Source organism: Oryza brachyantha, chromosome 2, assembly GCF_000231095.2.
Source record: "Oryza brachyantha chromosome 2, ObraRS2, whole genome shotgun sequence".
Taxonomy (NCBI): domain Eukaryota; kingdom Viridiplantae; phylum Streptophyta; class Magnoliopsida; order Poales; family Poaceae; genus Oryza; species Oryza brachyantha.
Window position 1 is genome coordinate 25,312,755 of NC_023164.2, and position 16,038 is coordinate 25,328,792.

Genomic DNA, 16,038 nt, shown 5'->3' on the forward strand with positions numbered 1-16,038 from the left:
CTTTTCTACACACTTATCAAACAGTGAGTTTTTTCTGCAAAAGCTCTATTGTAATTTTGCTTTGAAAATCATATCAATCAATTTTAAAGATTTCTATAGCTAATGATTAATTAATCATATGTCCATCCATACTACATTTTCCGTCCCGAGTCTCAACCCAACTAAAAAAATTTGCCTATATTCAAACTAAACTAATTAGTCTAAAAATTTGTATCTTTATAGCTAAAAATTAATTAATTGGATTACCTGGTAATGTGACACCCTCTATTGCGCATCACAAACACCAGACATTTTTTCTTTTAAAAAAATCTATTTTACTCCCCAAGCTATGAATAAAAAATAGAAGAACAATATATTTTCAAATCCAACTCACAAGCACTAGTGCGGAGCGTGTCGCTCCAATGAAAAGCTCCTACGTTTTTCGGTGCACCGGACCAACACATGCACATGTACGTATGTTGTACACTACCTGTACTCCGATAGCGGCGCTGGCGTCCCCAATCATTGAGGCGCCCCCGGGACGCACGCGAACTCCGAGGCGTCCAACCGGATCCGTCCACGTCCACCGGTCAACCCCGCGCCGCGCGCGCGGACCCAACCCAACCGAATGCCTTCTCTCTCGCCGCGAGCGCGCGCGTTCGCGCGCCGAAGAAAAGGGAGGGGGGGTATCCCGGCCGTGTCGTGTTGACGTGCGCGCAGCGAGGAATCAGGCATAAACCAACAAGCGCCGCTGCGATTCCGCCAACGAGATGCTCCTCCTGACCATGGAACCAGGGAAGCAGCGCCTCCTGGGGCTTGGCAAGTTGCTGCGTTTCTTTTGTCCTTGGATGACGTCGCGGATCGAGACCTTGACAGTGTGATTAATAATCTGTTGCTTTTTACCATGACAGTTGGAAGAGCCTGGATAAAAAATATAGTATTGATATATTTGTTGGGACACCTCCAATACAGGATGTATAGTGTGTTTAACAACATAATTAAACTAAGCACTATACTTGCTTAACAACATAATTAAGCTAAACAATATATAGCTTAATTATGTTGTTAAGCACCTCATTCAGCACATGCATTGGAGGTGTCCTTATTGAAGTTGCGCTTGCGGGATCGTCTGATATGATACAGGTGGAACAATCGTGTTGTACGCCGGAGTAAATGTTGTGCGTGATTAAACTGTCTTCTTATACGGTTATACCATGACAGGTGCTCTTTTACCGTGCAATAATAGTTGGTCCTCCGTATATGTGATAAAACTTCGTTGATATACCAGTTACTAACACGGTGATTTGAGCGAATGCCCACAGTTGAAAATGTCTTTTTCTTGAACTTTGCGAGGGTTTGAAAGCCATGTTATTTGGTATTAATCAATCATTAATTTTCCAGACCACCACTGAGATTTTCGCTATAGAAGTATTAGAAGAGCTATTCTCTTCACGTGGTGAATTGGCGATTTAATGTGATACCAAAACATCATATATCTGCGTGTCTGGTTATTACAAAATATTTACAAATACACGGAAAACATTTACATATACATAATATATATTCAACCACTGTTCTGCATGGTACAATACGGAGATGATACGGAGACAGATCAGCCTGCCTGGTGCTTATCCTGTTACCGTCGCAACAGGGAAACGGGCTTCTAGAGCTAAATTTAAACGGATAGCAAGAATTTCCCGTAACAACCTGTATCTCCTCCTCCGCCAACTCACGGATTTCTCTTCTCCTCTTCCTCCTCCGCGACGCGAATTCTCTTCTTCTTCTTCCTCCTCCTCCTCCTCTCCACGCTTCCCCAGATCAAAATTCCTCTTCGAGAAGCTTCACGGCTCGCGATTCGAGCACCGGGGCCGCTCCACGCGGCCAGGCGGGGGCGATTTCCGCGGCGGTGGGGTAGCGGCGCGGAGGCTACGCCGCTGGTTGGGCGGGGGGAATGCTCTACCTCAAGCTTCCGGCCGGGCATTTAGGGTTCCGGCCGGCGGCGGAGGGGTGGTGATCCGGTGTCGTCGGCGGCGGCGGGGCCTGGGGGGTGGTGGTCCGAGCGGGGTGATCCGGCCGCGGGGCCGTCCATGGATGCAGCTGAGGCTGCGGCGGAGCAGGAGGCGGAGGCCGCCTGCCTGCAGAGCTTCGAGCTCTACGAGAGCGAGTCGGTAAGGCTGGCTGGCATCCTGCGTGCATGCTCCCAATGCGCCGGCGCTCGCCGTGCTATGCTGGTGTTGGTGTTGCGTGGTGGGGGAAGGTTTCAACCCTCCGGATTGTTTGATTGGAGAAGAGGCGAGAAGTTCTCGGGTGTTGCTCCGAGTTGTTTGGCTAGGGAATCTCAATCTGTTTGGATCGTTCGGGAGGTGTCATTTATCGTCGATTCGTGCCAGCTGTTTTGGTGGCCAATTCATGTTGTAGACTTGTGCGGTTGTTGCTTATTGGCATAGCTGTTGTAGTTAGATTGTAGCCTTCAATCTCTTCATCCGTGGATTAATTCAACATGCTTTGTTCCGCATGTGGTCTGAGTTCAGGGTCGTTTCTGAAAATTGTTTGTGAATAATATTTCGAAATTCTAATGGTTGTGACTTGTGAGATGGACAGAGAGAGTTAGCTAATTGGATTTAAGGGGATTTGGGGACATTTGGGGTATGATGCTTTGATGGGATATTTTGGGGAGCTTTGCTGTATCTTGATGCTTTTTTAGTGGTTAGTTTGGTTTGGAGTTTCGAGCTAGCATATTGGAATCCTTGCTGATCCAGAAGGCAAATACACAGTTTTAGAGAAAGGCAAATACATGGAGCAATCTACAGTTCCTTTTCTCTTTCATTTTAGAAGGGCAGACTGTTTCTGCATGCTTTTCTTCTTTTGGAATTTTGTGATGATCTGATCCCTAGCAGCTCTGGTAGTTTGTTGGCATATGAAACTGGTGATAAAACATAGTATTAGCAAAACGGGCAATCACGTTTGTGTGTAGAGGCCTCATGCTCTGGATGTTCAGTGAAAATATTCTGACCATCTCTTTTTAAATATTTCACCAGTATACACAATCACTCTGATGGTCACTATCTTTGCAGCTTAGGTGCTCAAATAAAACATAAACTGAGGGACATGATTAGTTTCCTTCTTCAGTAACTTATGCTTCTGGTCACAATTCTTATCGCACCATCTCTTTTTAAATATTTCACCAGTATACACAATCACTCTGATGGTCACTATATTTGCAGCTTAGGTGCTCAAATAAAACATAAACTGAGGGACATGATTAGTTTCCTTCTCCAGTAACTTATGCTTCTGGCACAATTCTTAACCAAGTGCATTTTCTTGCAGAGGTTTTATATTTTTGGAACTAACACTGGCAAAACACATTGGAGATTACTGAAGATTGATAGATTGGAGCCATCAGACCTTGACCTACACGAGTGTCCTACCGTGTATACACAAAGTGAATATTGTGGACTGTTAAAAAATCTTGATAAAGAGCACAGGTTGACTGGTGGTATAAAGTTTGTTACAAAATTTTATGGCATAATTGGTTAGTAGTACTCCCTCCTCCTTTGTTTATAAACCAGTGAAACTTGTATGGCAGTGCATTTGACGATGAAGTATCTTCCCAGGTTTCATAAAGTTCGTTGGACCATTTTACATGTTAATTATTACCGAGCAGAGGAAAATTGGGGAAATCTTTGATCATCCAGTATACCAGGTGACTAAGACTTCAATGGTCGAGCTAGCAAATTCTAAGATGCGATCCAAATTTCTAAATTCCAAGGATGAGAACAGGTCTGTTGCACTCTCTTTGGCATTGATGCACTGAAACTATTTTCAATGTTACCTTGAAATTTTTGAGCTGGAAGAAAATTAAAGTTGTTACAAATACAAATAGAAAAACATCAATTGCTATATAGAACTGTTTTTACTCAATTTCCCAGCTGCAAATCTTGGGTTTTTTTTCTTTTCCGTGTTTATGCACAAAAAAACTTTATAATCAGTACACAACACATCCATTTCATCAACTACTTCCAAAGTTCACTTTCCATAGGAATTTCTTCAGTTCAACACCTGACCCCACAAAAAACACTCAGATATTAATATTATTCTTTATGAACCAAATAATAAATTGTGGGAAAACTGTTTCCAGTTTTTCATTACCTGTTAAATATTGTATCTCTTAAATTACAAGCTGATTGTTTATGAAACACTGCAGATACAGGAAGATACTGAATACACTTGATCTCAGGAAGGACTTCTTTTTCAGTTACTCATACCCTATAATGAGAAGTCTTCAAAAGAACTTGAGCGATCCACAGGAAGGATGGAGCGTGTATGAGTCAACTTTTGTGTGGAATGAATTTCTCACTCGAGGGATACGCAATTTTCTCAGAACTACTTTGTGGACTGTTGCATTGGTCTATGGTTTTTTTAAGCAGGTATGTGTCAATGGAATTAGTTTGTTAAAATTGTTATTATATCCATCTATAAAAGTTTTTAATAGGAATGACTGAATTAATCCACAATAAGATTTATTAAAAAAATGAGACTGGATTTTTTAAAAAGCTCCACACCTACCAATACTTGGTAGAAGCCTTCTACATATCTGCTTGCTAATGCGAACCAAATCAATTCAGTCATCCTTTTTTTGTTTATTCATTTTCTGACAGAATGATGTTGCTTAATGTTTCTCACTTTGTTCATATATAATTTAATCTTGACACAACCTCCTTCTCACTAATTTTATGTAATTACCTAATGTTACCCATCTGCTAGATACAAATCTTTGCCTTGATCATTGAAAATGTGGATATCGTGTTATTAGGATAAATTTTCAATATCTGGGAAGGACATCATGTTCACGCTCATTGCTAGGCGCTCAAGGCATTTTGCTGGAACCAGGTTTGTACATGTGCTCATTACACAATTATTTTCCTTTTTAGCTGGATTTGAGGGTGACATTGTTTATCTGATGCTGAACAGATATTTGAAGAGAGGAGTGAATGAGAGAGGCAGAGTAGCAAATGATGTTGAGACCGAGCAAGTTGTTTATGGAGCTGGGCCTAGGCCTACAGAAGTAAGTTCTGTTGTGCAGAACAGGGGTTCAATCCCATTATTCTGGTCACAGGAGACATCAAAAATGAATATTAAACCTGATATTATACGTAAGCTCTTAAACCCTGTCTATGATGCATATTATACCATTCACTTCTGCAAATAAATAAATCTTATTTGGTCAGTGCATCAGAAAGGCGAAAATTATGAAGCTACCAGGCTCCATTTTGAGAATCTCAGGAGAAGATATGGAGATCCTATCATTATTTTAAACTTGATTAAGGTTAGTTTGACCTTATTATTCCAGAGTAGCAGTGTATCGTGTGACCTATCTACCTGTACATGAATGATAATTTGGTATGCTTTCTTACAATTATTTTTGTTGTTTACATGGGAAGAAACGTGAGAGGCGAGAGTCAATACTTCGTCGTGAATTTGATAGGGCAATACGGATAATAAACGAGAGCATACAAGAGGAGAATCATCTGAGGTTCTTGCATTGGGATCTTCATGAAAACTCTCGAGGGTATTGATTATTCTATTTTCCGTTTTCCATCTGTCAGTATTCTATAGTGTGCATTACTGAAGTAGCTTTGTTTCAGAAAACCAACAAATGTGCTTGATGTTCTTTTGAAAGTGGCATTTCGTGCTCTGAGGTTGACAGAGTTCTTCTATTGTCAACTTGCACCACCTACAGGGTCTGATATTGCTCACCATTGGCCTTCTCTATTGTAAGTTTTTCCTTTCCTAATATTAATTTGCCCGTTCTGATTTCTGCTATATTATATGTAAAGAATGGTTTAGTGCTCCTATTTATGTTCCATTTTGTTTTCTTTAGGAGTGGTCTTGATCCATTTTTATGTGAAGAAAACAGCAACAGCGACAACACAGACTGTATGGAAATTGTTGGTGACATGTCACAAGAAGACATCTCTGGCAGTTCTGATTCCTCTTGCAATGGAACTGTAGAAGATAAAGCTGAAAACAACGAATTGCCACCACTAAAACCACCAAAATTCCAAAAGGGTGTCTTACGGACGAATTGTATAGACTGTTTGGATCGAACTAATGTTGCCCAGTATGCCTATGGTTTAGCTGCTCTTGGACATCAGTTGCATGCGCTTGGTTCTATAGAATCCCCAGAACTTGGTTTAGATGACCCCTTGGCTCATCATTTGATGCACTTCTATGAGAGGATGGGTGACACCCTTGCTGTACAATACAGCGGTTCAGCTGCTCATAACAAGGTATTAACAGGAAACACATTTTTTTCTTAGAACTATTAAAGTATTGCAAAAAGTTGGTGTTTCCGTGTGGTGATTATGGATTGAATTAGGAACAATGGTTTAGTTGGGTTATTTCAGGGGAAGTGATATGTGACGTGGTTTGTGATGTCTAGAAGCGGATTACAGCATTTGATTTCAAGATTTAATAGCTTGAGCAGCATTTGACCATACAAAAGTGTTTCCTTTTTCTTATCTATCAGACTCACTATGAATTATTTAATGCACATAAAAGAACTTACCATGCATGATTTTTTAATGAAACCAACATTTATATCGACAAACCTGCTTAACTTCAGTTGGAAAATGATAAGCTGCAGTAAGGCTCTTTACAATTAAGGTACATCCTATTGCCAAACTTCAAGCAGAGAATATATGTGCCTTTGCACTTTTTCTTGTCATCACATCTTTTGTTTTCTCTATTTCATATGGTGTTATGTTTCTCATTTTAGCTATTTGTGTTCAACATTGGTCTAATTTTTCTGCACTGTGATCTTTTCTGAAGATATTCTCTGCAAAGAGAGGTCACCTGAAGCTTTTTATTCGATCGCAAGAGTTCTTCAGAACACTACAACGGCACTACAGCAATACTTGTATCGATGCTAACAAACAATCAGCCATAAACTTGTAAGTGTTACAACCTATGTCCACTAATCAGAAACACTTGGTCAGACCAAAATATCGACATTGTTCATTGTTCTTTATATTTATTTATGACTTTTTTGTTTGTACTTTGTGTATTTCAGATTTCTTGGATACTTCCAACCACAGCAAGGAAAACCTGCACTCTGGGAGCTAGAGTCGCCTTCAGTGGATCATATCGGTGTACTTTCTGGTGATCACACACGGTAAGCTTAAGAATATATCTGTATTATGACCATGGAATACATTATCATTAAATCTTCGAGGCATACTAGTTTGTTGATGATGTTGTAATATTGCTGATATTTCCTGGAATTCTTTCATAAATACTGCACAAAATTCTTTGAAACATATGATTCACCTATTTACTGTCCTAGTTACCTGACACAATCCGGTAAGGAATAATATGCTCAATGCTTATCAATGTATGATATCCATATAATTGGTTTACAATATAAATCTATGTGCATATGAAATCATTGACAAGCAGAATTTCTTGTTTTTTTAGTCTTAAAATTAAAAGGTACTTGTATTAAATGACATTCAAAAAACCTGAGATTGGCATTTGTGCTACATTATATGTCACTGCTACTCTTACTGCATTACCTACTAAATATGCTCTTGTATGGGCTAAAATCTCCTGATGATAGAGATGCATAACTTTTGGTAAAAACATCCCTGATTGTTTAATATCATGGTACATGAATCATGCTATGAAATAGCGAAAACATAGTTAGGAGTTGCATATTACGCCATTCTGCTATTCTAATCTTTTTTGAAAAAAAGCAGCATGTTTATTCTCGTTTATACTCTAGAAGTCTAGAGCAGAACTAACCTTTTAGCCATTTATTACTTTTTGTAGCTTCCTCGCATGTTACATTTGAAGAAACAAAAATAATCCTCACTGTGTAAAGCAGTATGGGCTTTTCTTACCATTGACCTTTTATCGCAGTACAATGAAAAGAGTGAAATCAGATGGCAACATTCTTTGTGAAAGCAACACATCCATATCTGGGTGTAGTGGTTGTTATAACAAAGACAAGGAACCGTTGAATGCAGCCTCACCTGATGTTAAATGTGGGTCACAGTGTCCAGTATCGGAATCTCATTCTGTGCAGGACAATGAAATTTCATCAACCTGTGAAAGTGAGGTATCAAACTTAAGGTTGGTTTCTATTTGTTTATGGTTTTGACTTTCAATCTTCACATACAAGTAATTTACCAGAAAATCATTAAAAAAACATGTTTTAAATGATTGACTTCTACTACTAGTATTTGAAATCTCCATTCTCTCAAAATTTACTACAGGCATACTCCCACATTATCTCAGATACATCATGTTCCAGGCATTGTTGAAATTGACTGTTGCATTAATTCTGGTGATTCAAACTTTCTGGATCTTGAATGGCTCTCAGCTTCAGGCAACTCAAGCGATGAAAGGTGGTTACTTTTGCATTGCTGTTGTAATTGTTTTATCTGTTTTCAACTGACAGAATACCATCACAGTGACAGTCAGTTTGTGTAGGAATAAGTTTAGAATAATTATTACTAGTTGATTATCCTGTAAATTCTCACCATCCATGATTAATTCCATATCAATTTAACTTCTAAAGTTCTTTTTATCTTGCGGTATTTTCATGTAATTAAACACACATATGTAGTATCCTGTATTCCTGTGGTATCAATTTAGTATTGAGAAGTAAAATGGAAAGATTATGTTGCTGTACCTTTTTAATCCAATTAACAAGTGTATTCTGAGCTTCCAGCATGTTCACTGATATGCTTTGAAGATATCAATAGAGACATATTTTTTCCTCACTGAATGCTGATGTATTGTGCTTGAACAGGTCTATTGCAATTAGTACTCCAGATATTAACCTTTCAGCGGAGAATGTTATTGGTGGCCTAAATTCTGAAACCATGGTGAGCATACATTCTCAACAGTTGGATTCTGCTAAATCTTCTTTGATTTTGTTGAAATTTGTTCAGGTCCAATTCTGTAGACTAATAATGCGCGAATCTGTAGTGTTATGCAAATATGCCTTATCATTGTGCTAATAACTTAACCAACTGCCAAATTTAAAACTTTTCAGGAAAACCAAGGTGCCGATGTCCATGCTCAGAATTTACCTGAGCATTTCGTTCAGTGGGTTAACCACGGAGATACTTTTTGGTATTAAGATTACCCGATGCTGTGTCATGTATGCCTCAGCCACTTGGAAGACCAAAATTCTCTGTTCCAAGTGGTCATGAGACGGATTTGAATAGAGTAGGAGTGAAGAGATAGATGGCACAGCACTTCACGCATTCGCCTTGTGATATATGTCCACACCATCCCAAAATCCTTGTAGGAAAGGTTAGAATTCAGTTTATTTGTTCCCATGTTCTTCTAGGAGGGCAAATAGATAGGCCTTTCCCCCCTAATTTTTTGAAAGAAAGTAGAGGTAGATATGCTTTATATGGATATTATATTTTTTTTCTTTCAAAATTTGTAACTCTGTTTGTGGGAACATTCCGTTTCATGTGTAAATATTATTTTGTATATGACGTGTTTTGGGTTGGTGAGGTCCATAGGGTGGACTACAAAGACCTTGTTTGGAGAGTTTAAAATTCTAAGAAACAGATAATGAGAACTTGAGAAGACAGCTGATGAAAATCTAGAAAATACAGGTTTCCTAGCTTATAGTAGCTTCTCGTTTATTTTATTTATTTTATAACTGCATATCATCAGAATTTGAGTGTTATTTGGGAAGCTTTTGATAGCTGAAGATTTAATAAGAAATTCCCCAAATAGGACCAAAGCATCGTCTACGGTGTGGCTTGGGTCTCTGTTTATCCTACGTGCTTGTCTCAAATGCGTGTGCCATCTCATTAACATTCATTGTAATTTTCAGTTTCCCAGGGCTTGGTTTTTTATAGGATTTCTCAAAAAAAAAATCCTCCAATAGTTAATAATGGCTACATACATGCAAGGTTGTAACCAAGTCCTCCTGGAAAGAAATGTACCTATTATTATATACTCATTGTTTCAGAATAGCATATAAACTAATAATAATAAAAGTTACTTAGTTACGTACTTAGTATGGTGGTGGTTGTACCTTTCATCGTATTGAATCCAACTCTTTTAGAATCTGAGGGAAGGGTGCCTGAATGATTCTCTATGCTCAGCAATCCAAGTACCAAATTCCCAACTACCAGTACAAGGTAATACATGTTTGAGGGCCAAAATAGCAGAGAAGTGTATTAGGAGCGAATCACCCACTAAACAGATCAAAGAAATTTAAGATGCTGTCCCAACGGCAGGAGATTAACCTACCGCACCCAGTGTTAGATGCCAACCTCAGTTTTCTAACGCAGGTTAGGTGAGATAGGAGTTTCAAGAGAGGCAAGTCAAAGTTGGTGCAGCTGAAGGAACATGCATCCTTGCACGAGCTGTCTCTTACTCAAAAGTTTATGAATTTGCCCAAAGGTTCATACTTCATACAACTGCGGCCTATTGGAATTTTAACAAGTTACATGTAATCAGGACAGGAAAATTTTTATCATTCTTAAGGAAGATAATTACAGGTATCCTACAACACTGTAAAACTTCGTTACGTGTAGCAACCAAAATTTTGCACTAAGTATTGAACTGTCTTGCTCAGGGCCGCGCAGTGGCCTGGCCACAGAGGCAGAAACGGCCGCTGTGTTTGGCTTTTGATGCCTCGTGATTGAACACAGGCGGTCATCACGTTGATATATTCATGTCTTCATGTGCAAACCATATAAAAAGAGCACTCGGCAGTGACAAATCTAAACCAACAGTACGACGCGCATAGATGTCGGCATCAAGTTAGGACCAAACATGACGAGATCACCACTTCACCAGGCTCGGAGGGTCTTCGCTATGAATTAGTCGGTCTCAACTAAAATATCTCATGAAGAAAACGCGACAACATATACCTGCTTTTTTTTCGAGGCACAGCATTTACCTGCTAAAGTGCTCATGCTGACTTTTCACACGTAAAGAGATAATAAAGAACGCATCATTTCAGAAATCCTTGACACGGGATGGCACACGCCCCAGTGGCAGGAAAAACAACCAACCCTGCAAGGCTGCAATCTCCAGAGATAACAAATATACTAGGGCTAAATAATCAATGCACTAGTTAATTTCGGATTCAACTAATGAATTATGTACAGCAATACGATATGGTAGGTAGTTGTCACCAACGAACATAGCGCAACACAGCAAAGACTGAAGGAGCAGTCAACAACATAGATTAAGACATACTGGCCATGGATTCACGACGTTCATAGCCATATACAGGTAGCACGACAGAAAACTAGAACCAGAAGAAAAAAAAAGCAGCAGTTCTCGAGTCTCATAACGGCTGTCATACATAGACAGTCGAGTAGGCAACAGGTCCAATCACCAAAGAGTTTCAGGATGCAACCTTTTGCATCTAAGCTAAACATAATGATATGCTACCAAGATGCCATACAGATGCCTCCCAATCTCAAATAGTATTTATTCCTGAAACATACAAGCAAAATCAGAGCAATGTAAATCTCATACGCATTCAGAGATGAGTTCAATGGCAATTCTTACCTTTTTGTCCCTATGTGCATGCTCCGACTAGCAGCCTTCAAATTTCTCATTAGAAATCACTAACGGGCATGTCATCAAAGCTCCAGAGATCCATATTGCTGGCAACATCCTGTGATCCATCCAGGTTGAGAAGGCTATCAATTGAGTCACCTGCACCATCATCCAAAAGGAACCTCATGTAGGGTTCTAAATCAGGCAGATCAACAGTACTGTTCTCCATAATCGGAGGGGCCACTGAGTTGTCAGTATTGCTCCTAATGAATGCAGATTCATCGACTTCAGCTATGGTGGAAATGGGAGCAATTGATGTAATATCTGGTGTCTTGGTATCATTCTCCCAGCCCAAGTCTGAGCAGCCAAATGAGTTGCTTCCCTGGTCAGAGTTGATGATAAGATCCTCAATAGGAGCAGCAGAGTTCATTGCAGGAACAAACAGCATATTCTCAGGCTGAACAAATGGCTTGTTTGAAGTGAAGTTAGTTGATGGGTAGACAAACGCATTTGTGTTGACCAGATTGTTGAATGCTGGTTTGACAGTAGGCTTCTGTTCCACTTTTGACTTGGGTGCTTTAGCAGTGGTGGAGCCAGCTCGGCGCTTCTGAGCAGTAGTTGGAGTCTCTGGAAAATTCACCTTAGCCTTCTTGCCACGAATCCTGCGTGCTTCAGCATCATAAGCTCTTGCAGCTTCTTCAGCACTGTTGAAAGTGCCAAGCCAGACACGAACACCCTTGCGAGGATCTCTGATTTCAGCAGCCCACTTGCCCCAAGGGCGCTGGCGGATGCCCCTGAATTGGTTCTTTCTCTTCCTTTTGGCAGACCTTGCAGCAGGACCATCAAATCCAGCAGTGGTGATGGTGCTCAAATTATCTGCAATGGAAGGTCAATGTCAATGGCATGAAATGTATACACAGATGAACTTTTCTTACTGATGTTATTTTTCTTTTGGTCATAAACGTTTAAATTTTGGTGAAAGCATATGTCAAAACATAAAGTAAAAATTCAGGGTTCTGTAAAGGAAAACAACATTCATGCCATGGACCTCATCGTTTCTGAAATAATAATCTAAAATTTTCTTAGCTTTAAACAAGAAGCATGAAAGACGAATTGGTAAACTCTACCAAAGATCTGTTGTTAACTTGCACGCTTTAAGATACAACCGATATAGACAATTTACTCAAGAGGTACAATTCCCACGAATAAAATGAACTAGTATGATCTAAGCAAAGGAAAACAACAAAGACCCTCAAAACGATCTGGTGCTATTGACTGAAAGATAGAACACAGGAGTATATGCAAAGACATATAGGACTAAACAGTCAACACAATAAAAATCCTTTACTTCGAATAATAGTTGAATTAAGCCAGGAATCCTCGTGCGATCGTACAACCATATCATGCGGCACACGGGTCATCTAGCTAAGAAACTAACAATCCCAAAGGGGAGACCTCAAAAGCGACCGGAAAATAATTGCTCCCTTTTATTGCGAATTCAACTAGTTGGATCAGAATTACAGAAATTAATCATATGTACTGCAGAATGTAGGAAAAACCCAGATCGAACATGTAAGAGCCGAAATGGGCTCTCTAAAATCCTTGCGAGACAGAATCAGCATATCAAGCTTATCATTTCATATTCCTAGCATAACAAGGCGGGAAAATACCTACTCTTATCATAAATCAGACCCAGTACATCGTCACACCCCGAATCCCTCATTAATCAGGAGTTTCTTTCCCGAATCCGACCTCTCAGCATCAACACCTAAAATTATCCATTTCCCCTTACCAATCCAGCCACCGTGCGTCCTCAGTACTCGCAGAATCTCCCAAACGGACGGGAGATCGAAGATCTCCTACCGCAATCAACCATAAAAGAGCAAACCGAGTACGCAAATCAAGCCGCTGCGAGCGACGCCCGTACCTCTGGACAAGGCCCTCTTCACGGGCTTGGTCTCGATGACGTCATCGTCGTCGTCCTCCACCCCGAGCTCCAAATCCGACTCCCCGGAGTCCACCTCGAACTCCTCGAAGTCGGCCTCGAAGTCCTCCTCGTCCTCCTCCATGAACCCGCCGAAGTGGCGCCTCCCGCCGCCGCCCCACCGGGGCTTCTTCTTCTCGGGCCACAGCAGCGCCTCCGTCACCCGGCGCGACCCGGCCGGATGGCCCTTCAGGCTGGTGAGGATGGCGCCGCCGCACATGGCTCGTCGCCGCCGGTGAGCTCCGCCGCGTTCTCAACTTCTGATTGCTTGCGGGAGAGGGGAGAAATGGTAAGCGATCTCTCTCTCTCTCTCTCTTCTTTTCTTTTCTTTTTTCGTTTTTTTTTTCCGCTCGGTTCGACAAAATATTGGAGAGAGGCGTGGGTGCGTGGGCTCCGGGCTTTATATATTACAGAGGAGGTGGAGGCGCGGTACACGTGGTGGGGCCCACCTGGCAGCCAGTGGACGCGTGCAGCGGAAGGCACTCGGGTAGTCGGGTAGGGTAGCACGGGGCAGGTGCGAAAGATCTTTTGCTGCCTCTGGAAAATTTATAGTTTACCCCCTTATAAGATGGGTATTTTGTGAATTTACCCTTGAACATTTTTTGGGTGGATTATTGAATGCATCGTCAGGCTGCCAAAGTAGGGTAGCATTTATTGCTACTAAAAAAAGTGAGAATGAGTATCACTCTCAATACATATTTTATATTTTATATGGGTGTCATGTACATTAAATAGGATACACGTCAGTAAAATTATTGACTTGACAGTGTCATTAAATGAGGAAATTTCATGAGACGAGGAATGAGTTTTATCCTTATGAAACTCATCTAACTCGGTTACCTAGTTTACAGTCTTGATAACTATGCATTGAGACTGACGAGAAATGAGTTTTATCCTTATGAAACTCATCTAACTCGATTACCTAGTTTACAGTCTTGATAAATATACCAAGAAACTATGCATTGTGACTGGCCTAATAAGCGTAATTATGAATAAACTAATGCGAGCAATAATAGCTCCAAATATTATTCACGGTTAGTCATTTATAAAAAAACATTTAGGATGATATTTTTTATGACTCTGTATTCACATAAGATCAACTCCAAGGTTTGCTAACTAAATTGAGTGCAAAATTGTCTCATATGCAGCACTGAGCCTGAGTGCCTTAACGTTTTTAGAAAAAAAAACTTTATATCTTACAAGGGTTAACCGCAAATTAATCGCCAACAACCCTCACAATGTGGTCCACTACACGACACTGTTCCAGTGTTCCGCCCTGGAACAAGTCGTGGTACATGCACTTGAAAATTAGCAGCAACTGGTGCATTTTTTTTTATAGGTGACCAGTTGATGAACTGGAGTGCTCTACCTGGTATCCTCCAAGTCTCAACCACCCGAGATCCCTCAAAAATATCTCCCAAGTTTTTTTCTCTCTCTTGCTTGATCTATGCCGGATGAAACAGTCGATAGCATCTCTCCAGAAACGACGCCGGATTAGTCGGGATTGAATTTACTAATTTAACTGTTTAAGTAAACTGGTATAATACAACGGTGAAAGCCATTAAAAGAATTAAATTCTATATGCGTAGCTAAAAAAAGAAAATAACACTACGGTTGTCTTATTTGCCTCTTCTTTCTAATACGTGTTATCTTGTTTTTTGCAGCCACTTCTCAAAACTTTAAACAATATGTTTCTTAAAAATAAATCTTTAAAAATAAATCTATAGAAAAATTATTATAAACAATCACTCCTTCTGGTTCATACCGCGTCTTTTATCCATACCTAAATTTATTTATTAATCAATGTATAATAATTATATATATATCAATATATCAGTATTTATGGCAATGCTAAAATGACTTATTTTGTGAAACGGAGTTAGTATTCGTCGTTTCTTGTTTAGGTTCATGTGGATACTAATGAATCTAGACATATATATATAATTATTATTATATATTAATCAATTGATAAATTTCTATTTTTAAAATTTTTATAGTTAAATTAATTAATCATATCATAATATATCAGTATATTCCCCGTCCGTTTTTTCTACCTTTGCCGCGGGACGAGGCCTACTTCTATCAAAAAGAAAATACTTTCCATCGACCAGGAAGTTGCATGATTGAATTTCAGCACTTGCCTTCGTGCATGCGCCTCCCTTTCCGTGATACTCATTGCGTTATGTACTTATTATCTGTCGCGTTACTGCCTTGGTCTTTCCAGCCTTTTCTCCGGCCGCGATTTCCCCGCACGTTTCGCCTCTCCCTCCCTCGTCGCTTTCGCCGCTCAGCGATACGAGACAAAACGGCCATTTAACTTATGGTCGCTTTTAAAATCGGATCATAAGATACTTATGACTCGATGTATATGATATATGTCTTCGTATTGGATCCTGTCATTGATACGATACGTGTCTTTATATGTTTATGACATGTGAGTCCAGTAATAAATCTGTTATAACCAAATGTAAGCGTGATAAAAAGCTAATTATATATACTAATCACCCTATCTGGCTCAACTTCTG

At 39.9% G+C, this 16,038-nt stretch overlaps 2 protein-coding genes across 3 annotated transcripts; one reads left to right on the forward strand and one right to left on the reverse strand.

Annotated features, from left to right (window-relative positions):
* The first annotated feature begins 1,622 nt into the window (after positions 1–1,622).
* Positions 1,623–9,696, forward strand: LOC102713329 (phosphoinositide phosphatase SAC2-like). 2 transcript variants are annotated; one of them, XM_015833296.2, is made up of 16 exons: positions 1,635–2,147; positions 3,307–3,511; positions 3,594–3,759; positions 4,184–4,406; positions 4,793–4,869; positions 4,951–5,132; positions 5,208–5,305; positions 5,421–5,548; positions 5,625–5,753; positions 5,861–6,269; positions 6,811–6,932; positions 7,052–7,153; positions 7,900–8,112; positions 8,256–8,387; positions 8,795–8,870; positions 9,041–9,696. In XM_015833296.2, the coding sequence occupies exons 1-16, from the start codon at positions 2,067–2,069 to the stop codon at positions 9,125–9,127; spliced, it is 2,430 nt and encodes an 809-aa protein (XP_015688782.1). In that variant the 5' UTR covers positions 1,635–2,066; the 3' UTR covers positions 9,128–9,696. The 2 variants fall into 2 exon arrangements, with proteins under 2 accessions (XP_006648014.2, XP_015688782.1); XM_006647951.3 differs by lacking the exons at positions 8,795–8,870; positions 9,041–9,696 and having other exon boundaries at positions 1,623–2,147; positions 8,294–8,383.
* A 1,384-nt stretch (positions 9,697–11,080) lies between these two features.
* On the reverse strand, positions 11,081–13,876 carry LOC102713602 (ethylene-responsive transcription factor 1). Its single transcript, XM_006647952.2, has 3 exons — positions 13,457–13,876; positions 11,539–12,405; positions 11,081–11,463 (listed from the first exon to the last, which is right to left on the reverse strand). The coding sequence occupies exons 1-2, from the start codon at positions 13,731–13,733 to the stop codon at positions 11,588–11,590; spliced, it is 1,095 nt and encodes a 364-aa protein (XP_006648015.1). The 5' UTR covers positions 13,734–13,876; the 3' UTR covers positions 11,081–11,463; positions 11,539–11,587.
* Between the last annotated feature and the right edge of the window lie 2,162 nt (positions 13,877–16,038).

What these genes read in the sequence shown, in the direction of transcription:
- LOC102713329 (XM_015833296.2), top strand. Translation starts at nt 2,067, where the DNA reads ATGGATGCAGCTGAGGCTGCGGCGGAGCAGGAGGCGGAGGCCGCCTGC. An exon ending in CACCATTGGCCTTCTCTATT is followed by an intron (nt 5,754 to 5,860) that starts GTAAGTTTTTCC and finishes TGTTTTCTTTAG; the next exon opens with GAGTGGTCTTGATCCATTTT. An exon ending in GTTCAGCTGCTCATAACAAG is followed by an intron (nt 6,270 to 6,810) that starts GTATTAACAGGA and finishes TCTTTTCTGAAG; the next exon opens with ATATTCTCTGCAAAGAGAGG.
- LOC102713602 (XM_006647952.2), bottom strand. Translation starts at nt 13,733, where the DNA reads ATGTGCGGCGGCGCCATCCTCACCAGCCTGAAGGGCCATCCGGCCGGG. An exon ending in GAAGAGGGCCTTGTCCAGAG is followed by an intron (nt 12,406 to 13,456) that starts GTACGGGCGTCG and finishes CTTCCATTGCAG; the next exon opens with ATAATTTGAGCACCATCACC.